Source organism: Tauraco erythrolophus, chromosome 18 (genome assembly GCF_009769465.1).
Source record: "Tauraco erythrolophus isolate bTauEry1 chromosome 18, bTauEry1.pri, whole genome shotgun sequence".
In the NCBI taxonomy this organism is placed as follows: Eukaryota; Metazoa; Chordata; class Aves; order Musophagiformes; family Musophagidae; genus Tauraco; species Tauraco erythrolophus.
In genome coordinates, this window is record NC_141482.1 from 17,799,665 (window position 1) to 17,811,342 (window position 11,678).

Consider the following 11,678-nt stretch of genomic DNA (forward strand, 5'->3'; position numbering starts at 1 on the left):
CCCCTTTTTCTGTTTCTGGTGTTTTTAGTGCACAGTAGGGTTTTTTCCTCATACAAAAGAGGGCGGGAAGGGTTTTCTTCCATTCATTAAATGTTAGTGCCCATTCAAGCTGTGCTGCTGCTTCAACATTCTGCTCGACTACCCTGCACCAGCACACAGTCCTGTCCCACCCGACCTGAGCTTGCCCACAACTCTGCCCTATTCCCTGGAAGACACCCAGCACTCTACTCCTGCTCCTGAGTGAGACTGTATCCAGGTGCAGGGTGACTCAGCCTGAAGGCAGGACTACAATTCCAGCAAAAGCAAGGATGAGCCCCACCAACTTCCTTGATAGATCTGTTCCAGGAACTGACCCCAGGAGGTAGGTAGTGACCTCTCATGTAGGACCCATCCCCTCAACCCCTGAGGCTTCTGGAGAGGGGAGCCAGGGAATACATGGACAGAAAGCAGGCCCACATCATGCCCCAGTGGTGTTGCCTAGAGAGGAACGCTGCCACTTTCCCAAAGAATCACAAAGCTTTTACCCCTTCCTCTTGCCAGTTCCTGCATGGACCCCTGCCAAAGCCCTTTACTTTGCTCACTGATCTCCTACACTAAAACTCGCTGCTTGCGCCAGCCGAGCCTGCAAAATCAGGTACACCTAACTGCAAGCAATCAGATTTGCCGCAACAGTACCAAGGCTCCTCAGGCTCTCAGGGATTGGGAGTCCCAGGAAGGGGCCACTCAGGAGAGCATCAAGCCCTTCAAACAGAACAGCATCCCTATCAGCTTCATGGTGGAGTCAAACAGGCTCTCCTGCAGCTCTCCATAGAGCCAGTGCTTCCACTTTGTTTCTAAAACATTTCTTGCTGAGAGTGAGTACTAAAGCAGCCAAGAACAGTGCTCTGCCCGGCACCACAGGACTCTCTCCACCAGCAGTCCTCACCAGGTGAGCCCCAGAGCCAACACAGCTGAGGCCAGCAGAGCTCTGGAGCAGAGAGGAGCCTTACAGACACAGCTGTCAGTGAAAGTAAAGGCAGAGTGGAACAAGCAGCAGGGAAGGTCAAAAAGTGACAGGAAGGCATTCATCACAGACACTCTATCCCTAACTTGTTGTTTTTCCAAATGTAGGGAAAGGAAGTGCTTCTTGAAAGCTCAGAGGTGCAATGGATTGGGGAAGAGAGCTAAGAAAGACAGCTCTGGCCAACAGGATGGCTGTGCCTCACTGCTTTAAGGTCAATCTTGGTCCATTTCCCCAAAGTACCAACACTGCTTCCTCATTTGGCCGTCTCCATGGCTCACCCTCTGCATCTCCTTTAATCATAGCCTTGAAGTTTGTGATGGAGAACTGGTCTCAGGTCACCAACAGTGGTGAGCTCCACTGACCACAAATTGCAGGATTTGCCCGTCCTCCATCACAGTGTTCCTGCCAGTGCTGAAGGAGGGACGCAGAGCAGACAGTGGATGCGAGTGAACAAAAGTGGAGCAAGCGGATCTTGGACCAAGAACAGCAATGCTGGCACAGGGGGTGTGGGGAGTGAGGAACATACACACTGTGCTCTCTCTCTTGCAAAGTTTAGGCTCTCACCAGAAGCTGTTACAAAAGCAAGATAAACCCACAAACAATAGGATCCTTTAATTTTCCTTCTATGTTTCCCAGGCAACACCAAGCGCTCAACAACAGCTTAGAGTGCAAAAGCCCCCTCTGTTTGGTCACTTAACGGCAGGAAGATGAAGAGACTTAAGCAGAGATGCTCACTGCTTATTGTTTAGTAGCCTCAGTCGGGCACCTGCAGCTATGACATTTATACCTGACACCACACTGTTTTTAAATGCAAACTTCTACGCTGGAGCTCTGAAAACTCCAGTGAAGGAGGTGCATTTGCATTCTTAAATTACAGATCCACAGCTACCCTGCACACATGGCTGTGACTGCATGACAGCACCATGAAGGCAGGTGCACATAGGTCTCAGCAGGAATGCTCCAGGCTAGAGAAGGCAATTTAGATCCAGGACCATTGCTCAGACAAACACGCTGATGCACAGATGCTAAGAGAACTCCCAGCTGCAGCAGAGGCCTCAGTAGACCCTCAAAATTGGTAAATCTGCACGGTTCCCATAGGACTGCAAGAAGATCCTCTCTTCAACCAAAGTGCAGGACCATGTCTTTAATGCATAGCTAGGCACCTGGTTTTGTTAGCATTCGTGCTTTGGTCACCTGTGGAATGAGGTGCTGAAAGGCAGTGTCTATTCTCACCTCTTTGTAGCATGCTGGGGTTGGCCCATGAGCCTTCACCTTGCAGAGATCTGACTTAAGGCTAGTACACAGATGGACCTCTGCTTGTCATACAGTTCTTGATCTAGCTGTTTAAGTAGAAGCTAAAGGAACAGAGATTCAGTGGCTAAATCATATACAAGGTGACTTGAAGATTCCTAGCACTAGAACACTCTCAAAACTATCAGGGCTCAAGAAGAAATTGCATTTTCCAATTATGCTAACCCAGTGGCTCGTGCCTTCTCTCTCTGATGAGTTATCATGAAAGTTCTTCGACGCCTCAAATGAGTCCTGAAGATGCTGTGAAACAGCTGCCCCTTCCCACCTTATTCTAGCAAGCCTGACTGAATCTAGACCTTGTGATTCTAATGCTCTGGAGCTTTGGTCAGCAGGGAACAATTTAATAATGATGTTATTAAATCAATGTGCCATTTCATCTGAATGGTGGGAGTAGTTCTAGCATAAAACAGACAAAAAAGATCTTTCAAAGCAGTAGAAAAGTCATGTATACATTAAGTTAATCTCCCACTTCTTCAGGTTCTCCATCAGGATACCTGTCCCCAGATTTTCCAAACACAACAGTAGAGTCTAAACATCCTCTGAATATGCTGATTCCAAGTTTTGTATCTTGGCCAGTTTCGCAGGAACAACTCTTCACTGCTAGTTCCTCATATGCCATCCCTTACAGCCTGAGTTTATCATGAGATGTTTGATGCAGACTACTATCCATCCTTTCCACATTCTTCTTCCTGAACATCTGCTATTGAACTCGTCACCTACATATAGCAATTAACCTGGTACCCAACACCATGAATTCACAAATATACCCCACAAAAGCTAAAACATCCATAAATACAGAGATCTAGTTGCTATTTTTTTTTCCTTAAATCATCTAGAATAGGAAAATCAGATTGTCAGTGTATGCTGTCTCTCCTTTCTTTTTATGAAAAGAACGCAGAAACCAATACTCAGGAATAATAATAAAAAAAAGAACAAACAAAATGCTTTTCACATTTTAATTATTTCAAAGCACATCATAATTTAAAATCCTGATTCTAAATGCAAAGGCAGGGACCCAAAGTCCTTGCCCCTGCAAGCTCTCAAGCCCCACCCACAAGGCAGAATGAAATGATCAAGTAAAAGGTGGAACTGAGAGGATGGGAAGCATCGCTGCGGTTTTCAGAAATCTGTAGAGCATTCTCTCTCCTGGGATTCCCAAGTCCTGTCCCCTCTGCTCCGCAAGCCTGTGCAGAAGAATCTACCATGCTGAGCGGAAGTATTAAACATGACAATTGGCATAGGCTGGGGTAGTGTAGCACCTTCATTTTGCACACATTGCTGCAGGAGTAGGAGGGACACGGGGGACACAGCTAGCTGTTCAGCCGTGTCATTTCTTGGGTCCAGGACACAGTAGGTGCCTGGTTGGAAGGAACCACATTTATCCACAGTCTAATTAACATTTGATTTGTTTGACACTGGGTCTAGTCTAATCCTAACCTTCTGATTGAATTTTGGGAATAAAGGCAGAGTCACAGGTAAAACCTTCGGATTGGTGACAGCTCTGCTGCTGCCAGCAATCCTGCCAGACAAGATATTTTAAAGAAGAGGTCCCCACAGGAGCTACTGGGTGCTTACTGGGAGCTAAGAAGCAACTTCATTTCCTGCACTACTCCTAAAAGAAGCTGGGACATAGAAAGCCAAGTGTTGGAGGGATAAAGGGAGAGAGGAGTGGCAAAAAACATGAATCCTGCCTGTTCTGCACACAAGCAGTCATAGCACAGTCAGCTCTATTCCAGTGAGGTTCCTGCAGAGAGAACTGCACAGGGAAAGGTCATAAGAAAGACTGCAAAACAGCAATGCTTTCCCAGAAGCAGATGACCTTGTGGATTAGAGTCCCAGGCAGGGGTCCTTGCAGGACCACCTTCAGCAAATCCCAAGCTGCCACTGAGTGAAAAACCTTTCCACCCTGGCACTGCAGACCCACAAGAGCAGCAGAAGTATTTCAGCATGAGCTGGATTAGGGCTTCCTTGCTGTGTGCTGGACACAGAAGCACCTGCAGAATAAGCCCTACTACAAACCTCCTTGCACCACAAGATCCCTACCTGGTTTATTGAGGCTGTGGGTAAACTTCTTCCTGCACTGAATCTCAAAGAGAAATCAAGTATTATCAACAAGCTCTGCATATGGGCTTTTTCACTTCATGGGCAGCAATAAGCCAGAGATCCTCCGCTGTTCCTATCTGGATACTAGAAGGAACTAGAACACGATTCTTTTCCAAGACAGATGAATGACATCCAGTCAGTCTCACAAGCAAACTACACTGACCACCTGTACCATACACTGCGGTAAAATCATGAAGCAATAGACACTTTTATGTTCTTATTTTCATGTTTCTCTTATCTTTACCTCTGAAGAGACAAAATTTTACTTAACAAGGAAAGACATCTACCTGGCCTCACTGGAAGCAAGCAGCTGGAAACTTTCCAGAGAAGTGTGCAGAACTGACTGCTTGTCTGAGCACCCTTCACTGGAGCGAAGGACAATGTCTTATTTGTTGCCAAAAAGTTGTGCCTAGATCAGAAATGCTAAGTGTGGACACTAGGTTCTAGGGCATCCCTTCTCTCTTAGAGGAAACAAGACTGGAAGCAACAGACTAAAGGGTTCTACAGTTCACAAGTGCTTGCATTGGCACAATCAAATTTCATCTTCAAGCACTGTATGTGGTGCAAATCCTGGCCCACGAACGCAGTCGCCTTTACCTTGGATTGACAGGGACATGAAATCTCAGTCTGAGAGTTACACAGCAGAAGGATGCTTGAAGTTCCGTTTTAGGAGGGGAAAATGAAATGCAAAAAGCAGCTGCTGTTATTGCTAAAAGCAGATCACAAAGCATCACTGCCCTGCATCAAGTACAGAGTATTTGGCTCTTGGGGCTTAGACTTATCAGTAGGGTAAGAGGGTGAATCCTGCTAGAAGCATCACAAGTCCCAGCTATTCAAAAACCCAGCCAGGGACAGACCAAGCCATTCACAGCTCCAGGCATGCTACTTGATGCACGAGATCCCTTGGTGTGCCAGCCTGGCCTGGAACTGCTGCTTCAGTACCTTTATGTGAGGGAGTTGCACCACCTGCTGTCTGCTCCAAAGCAAGTTTCCCGTGCCTATTAGAACATCATTAAAGATGATCATTATTAACAAAAGACATATTCTTCAGAGCCAGTTGGAATAATCTCCCCAGGGAAGTGGTGGATTCCCCAATATTGGACACTTTTAAGATTCAGCTCAACAGGGGGCTGGACCATCTTGTCTAGACCATGCTTTTGCCAAGAAAGGTTGGACCAGATGATCCTTGAAGTCCCTTCCAATCTGGTATTCTATGGTTCATTTTTTTGCAGGACATGCTCTTGATTAAAGTCATCAAGAAAGACTTCATATTTGAAAACTATAAAGCAAAATCTATAGAGGAACACTCTAGTCAAAATGGTTCAGGTTCTCAAACAGAATACGAGAAGTTCTATTTAATATCCAGCTCCTCTCAGGAGAAAGAGCTCACTGTTATCCCTTTGGGGAGCTCTCAAGTTATTTCCACTCCAAAAACTCCAGAAGCTAGCAATGAACAAACCTTCCAAAAAGGCAAAAATTCTGCCACGCAAAAAAACAGTGACCTGCCCAACACCACTCGGAGCTTAGCAGAACGGAAAAAGACACATCTTAAATCCTGCACCATTTCCCCTTCCTGGACAAGGCTGCAGCACTAACTGACCCAGTCCAACGGAGCAAAAAGATAAGATTCCTACAAAAAGCCACAGTACTATAAGTCTTCTCAGAATACGGTCCCTTGTTCATGAATGAAGGCAGACAAGTCAGTATGCTCTCTTGGCTGGCACAAAAATGACAGGCTACAGAAAGATCCCCCTAGTCTTAGAGATCGAGGATCCTGTTCCTGGGCAAGTACTTTGTGTGCCAGGCCTCAAAAATAATTGGGCATGCACTAGCAAGGTCAGCATGGGTCTAAAAGGAAAGGAGTTCAGAAGACAAATGACTTCTGCTTGATGAAGCACGGGTGCATAACACGCAGACAAAAGGGAATTAGAAAAACAGTTTATTTAAAAAAATAACACCCCCCCCCCCCCCAAATACCCACATACTTTCCGATAGGCTTATTGCTCAAGCTAGATCTCCTGTGATACTGCTCTCTCTCCCCTTGGCCCATAGGGCCAGAAGTACTCGTGCATCCCTGTCCTTCCTCCAACCAACATCATTTGGCTATGTTCAATTGGTCCCAAATTCCAGCATTTAATTCTCTCCTTACTGTAATTCTCTCATGCACACAGAACATGAAGGTCATCAGGCACAAAGGCTCCTTCTCACTGGGACAAGTCTATGGGTTTATATATATTAGTCATCTGCTCCCACCAAGATGGGAGTTCCTACTTAGCAGAACCATAAAGAAAGCACGGGAAGGTGTATTTACCTTCTCTTTTGAAGCCAAAGTCTAAACAACATCAAAATCACCCCTGAACCGCTCAGCCTGCAGTCCAGACATGTCCGTGTTCATTCTACAGCTCATGGTCTACACTCTAAATGTACAGCCTTCAGGATTCCCTTATAAGCTTTCTATAGCACTTCCCAGTCTCACTATGCCATTCTACTTCTGCTGAACCAGGGCTTGTCTTCCAAGTTCGCTCTCTGTGAAATGGATACTGCCTGTTTCTTGTGCAGCACATACAGATTCACACTGTAGCAGAACATCAGGACTCTCACCAGGCCCTGGCTCTCCTTTGGGTGGTCACAGACAGAGTGTCTTTGACGTTCCTCCTAGATAGCTGTCAGGAAGGTTTGGTAAGAAGACAGCAGGGGACTTTGTGCTTCATGTTCAGTCAGTGTTGTTGCAGCGTTTCAACATCCTCTTCCTCCTCCTCACCATGTTCAGTGTGGCACAGCAGCAGCTCCAGGTCAGGGTCAGAGATGGCCTCTTTGTGTAGCTTCAGTGCTTTTTCACCTGCATGCAGACAGCCTATTTAGTGACACTCGCTAGAGTACCCATCAAACCTGTTGTTGGCAAGGAGCTGGAACTAGACACAGCTCCTAGTGATGCTATGAGAACGCCTACAGAGAAACAGAAAGGGATTTAAAACAGAATCACCTTTGGAATTCACGGCTTTGAGAGTGACATGAAGGGAGATTCCTGACAGACAGACAGCAAAGCCCAGCCAGTTCAAGAGACTGAGGTGGTCTCCCAGCAAATGTGTGGCAAGGAATAAAATGCAGATTTCCTGTGGAAACAAAAAATATGACAAGTGGCACGACAGGACTTGAGGAGATACACACGAGGTGCTTCACCGCTCAAGCCTAGATCAAGATGCCAGGCTGCTAATTTCCATCAACACATCCTTCCATGTGCAGGGGGTCCTAAAAACAGTTTCTAGAAACAGAATGATCTGTTAAACTGGGATGTAGGATTTTAAGTCCTCTGACTGCATAGCTTGGCTACATGGGAATCCTGTGACATCTGGATCGGACAAATTTCACATGTCACCATTCAGCTCAAAAGTGTGTGTGCTGGATTCCTCAGAGGAGGGGAGAATGTGTCAAACTAGGTTAAAGAGGTAGCACAAACCAGTGGCTTGTTCATATCCAGGTCTGATGTGAGAGCATACCCTTCTTACCCCTCCTCCCTCCTGCACCATCCATTGCTCGTAAGGCCCACGTGTTTTAGTCTATCCCAGAGCCCACCGAACTTTGGACCTCAATGGTATTTTTTTATAGAACAGTCACTAGGCTCTGCCCCTTGCTGTCAGGGACCAAGGGACTTCACTGCAGAGACTGCAAGGCAAAGTATCGAGCTCTTGTGCAAGGAGAACGAAAATAACAGGAGAAGATTTCCAAGGCTCTAAGGAAGTTCCCACCACATGAGGCCCATTAGGGACGACTCGTACTTGCCTTCTAGTATTAGCACAGGAACCATGCCTTACCTTAAAAATGCCAGCAATGGAAAGGGTGAGGCTAGATGTTCTGGAAACCAAGAGGAATTCAGAAAAGCCTAGACCAAAGGCAAGAATTCCACCCAAGAACAGCTTCCCTACCAGAGAGAACAGCATTCCTGCGTCATGGAAATGGAGGAGCTTCTCTGATATGGACAAAGGCAGGCCTAGGAACAAGACAGTGAGTAGCAGAGTACCTTTCCCAACTCCCATGACTCCTCACAACAAGATGGGCTGCTCACTTTCCAATATCAGGAGGATGTGAAGCCAGCTCTTCATGGCCCTTAATTCCACAAGCATGGCAGCCTACTATTTCTATGCACTCTCTAATGTTCTGCCCGCATAAGGTATATCTGGGTCCTTATAATTCCAGGTCTCCAACTACTTTGTAAGTTCGTAGCAGTTCACTTATCTGAACAAATCATCTCAAACAACAAACTGCTAAGCAATCTCCCCAACCACTTTATAAAGCTATCCCTGCTTTCTCTAATTAACTCACGCACCCTCAAACACTGCAAAGAGTGGGAAGAGCCCCAGGAACATGAGCGGCTGCAGGTGAAACATGATATCAATGGGGTTCTGGAGCCCTGAAAGAGGAGAATCAATAACAGACCAGGTAGTAACAAGCCGGGGAATAACATAGCTCCTAAAGCCTTTATTAGTACCACTCCTAGACATACACCTTACTTGTAATGCCCATGCCTGCGCTGCTGCAGAGGCCAAGCCACGTTCACCACCCATTAACAGATAACCCCCATCCCAGGTTTCAAACACTGTCCCTTACGCAAAAGACATTTTGTTTCTGCAGCAAGGGCTACCACCTCCTTACTCCCATTCCCGTTACTAGCACCACCAGCCACTTCCTAACACCCTACATACCCAGTTCAGCCTTGTGCATAAGTATCTGCGTGAGAGTCCAGCGAATACCCCCAAGGAAAGAGGCACACAGCACCAGCACGAACCCCTGTGCGTTGAACTGTGTGGATTTGTAGGTGAACATGAAGAGTCCCCCAGCGATGAGAAGAACCACCACCAGCAATGCCACCCTCTGGATAAGAGCAAACACAAAGTCACTACAGACTCCTAGAGATGGACAGACAGACACCTCCCCTCTTTCAGATTCATCCACATAATTGTATTCTTCCTCTACTTATATGTTTCTATAAATGTACTGCCTGTTTCCCTAGGCCTGACCTTCTCCTTCCCTAAAGCAGTGCATGGGACCCTTACCACTTCCTCCAGCTTGAAGAGCAGTGAAAAAAGCAGGATGAAGAGAATGGCAGAGGATTTGGTCATCGTGTAGCTGTAAGGACCAAAATACACTGTCAGTCTCCTCCTAAGTAGTCCTTCCCAGCAAAGTACTATTAAGAACCAGATCACCCACTTCTACACATTGCTACCAGCAAGCTATCATAGACCTGGCATGCCAACCGCACCAAGCCATACACCCATTCAAGAAACTGACCCTGACGAAGCACTTTCTAAAGCCCACCAAAGGGCTCCCAGGGAAGAAGGTGTTTGTACTTACAGGGAGACAGTGACGTATAGGAAGCTCCAGTTACTCAGCCCAATATCCAAGGAAGTTGACAAAGCTAAAGAATCAAAGAAAAAATTCTGAAGTTAACTGTCTCCCACTACGTATGAAAAAATCCAACACAAAACCCCTGCTACTTGACTACAAACAAAGAGAAGAGAGCAGGCCCAGGAAAAAACCCACGTTTTCCTCGGCTTAACTCTTCAGTACCAACGTAACTCAGATATCCTCAGTTTTTTATGTTTCTGCCCTGTTCCCTGTGATTTAAGTTGGGCTCAGCACTGTGGTCGCTGAGCACAGGCTATGCAAAAACACAGAAATAACCCTTGCCCTCCCTGTGACTGAAAGCCATCGTAGATTTGCAGTCTTTTCTGAATGTATCGGCGCATTATAACTGGTAAGTATGAGGGCCATTGCAAGAAGCCTGAAGAAGCAAGTCTAGCAACAATCCTCAGAGTGCACCCTTAATCATAGTGCAGCTCTTGTTACAGCCTGTTCTCCCCTGTATACAAGCTTCCTACCAGAGGAAACAGTTTTACTGATCCAGCAGCATGCTATGCTGAAAGGGAGTACTGCTATAGAGGTGAAGAAAGTGTTTTTCAAGAAAGCGTGGGACATGTTATGTAAGGTATTGCAAACCTCGCCGGGGATCTCAGACCAGTTGCTATTCTGTGGGAGACAGTACGACAGCAACTGAACCAACACAACGTACAGCCAAAGAACTGCTGAAGTAGCAGAGTTCTGTGCTCTGAGTAGGAGCTTCACACCTTGGTCTCAGCTACAGCAGTTTTATGTGCCATGTATGATGAACATCTGTGTCATAAAGACCAAGCTCCATCCAGAGAAAGCTCATGAAATAACACAAACACATGGCTTGATACCAACGTTAAAGAGAAAAAAAATCACTTGCAGAGCCTACATACGGAGGCACTCGTATGTTCTCATGCCAGTAGCTCCTTCGAAAAACACGTTCGGTATGGCCTCTCTACATTCTAAGTAGTTTTTGTTGCGACCGATAAAGACAGCACGTGTAAAGCTAAAGCTTTGAATAACACCTGCACCTACCCTGCACCTGGCAAGGAAGCGCACAGGACGCGGCGCCCACCTCACACCTACCTCGGGAGACGGCGGACGATCCGCCCGCTCCGGGCGCTGCAGCACACGCGGCCCTGAAGCCCACCCCTGGACCCCGCCCGAGAGCCGCACTCAAACGCGGCTCCGAAGAGGCCCCGGAGGGCGCTACGACGGCCGCAGCGGCGCGGGCGCCCCCGGGGGAGCGCTGAGCCCCCCGCTCCCGCTCCTCCGCCCGACCCCGGCCGCCGCCGCCCCGCCCCCCGCGCGGCCGTACCTGCGGGAGCCGCCCGGCGGAGGCAGTCGGCCCAGGAGAGCACCGCCCGCGGCCGCCCCGAGCGGCAGCGCGCCAGGGCGCGGGCGAGCGCCGAGAGGCCGAAGATGAGGAGGAGGTGGAGCAGCGTCACGAGCAGCGGGAAGGGGAAGCTCTGCGGGACCGACAGCTGCCGTCACTGCCGCCGCCGCCCGCCCGCCGCCGCCGCCCCACGCCGTCCCGCCGCCCCGCACCTTCATGAGCCACTTGTTGTAGAAGGTGATGCCGATGGAGAAGCTGTAGTAGAGCAGCACCAGCGGCGCCGCCAGCGCCGCCCGCCCCAGCGCCGCGCCGCCCGCCCCCGCCGCCATGCGCTCCGCTGCCCGCCGCCGCGCCGCGGGATCCCTCCGAGGGCCGCGACGAGGGACGGAGGGAGACGGAGCGGTGCTGGGGGGCGGCGGTGAGAAGGAAACCACGCACGGAGGGGAAGCGGGTCCGCCGCTGGCTCGGCGGGGGGGCGAACGGGGAAGAAGAGAGGCGATGCCTGCCGTGGGCGGGGCCCGCGCCGATTGCGCTGCCGCG

At 48.6% G+C, this 11,678-nt stretch overlaps 1 protein-coding gene across 1 annotated transcript; it reads right to left on the reverse strand.

The window, feature by feature from the left end:
- Positions 1-6,584: 6,584 nt before the first annotated feature.
- On the reverse strand, positions 6,585-11,467 carry SLC35H1 (solute carrier family 35 member H1). Its single transcript, XM_086622995.1, has 9 exons — positions 11,351-11,467; positions 11,121-11,271; positions 9,767-9,830; positions 9,469-9,541; positions 9,118-9,286; positions 8,742-8,825; positions 8,230-8,405; positions 7,401-7,530; positions 6,585-7,256 (listed from the first exon to the last, which is right to left on the reverse strand). The coding sequence occupies exons 1-9, from the start codon at positions 11,465-11,467 to the stop codon at positions 7,135-7,137; spliced, it is 1,086 nt and encodes a 361-aa protein (XP_086479121.1). The 3' UTR covers positions 6,585-7,134.
- Between the last annotated feature and the right edge of the window lie 211 nt (positions 11,468-11,678).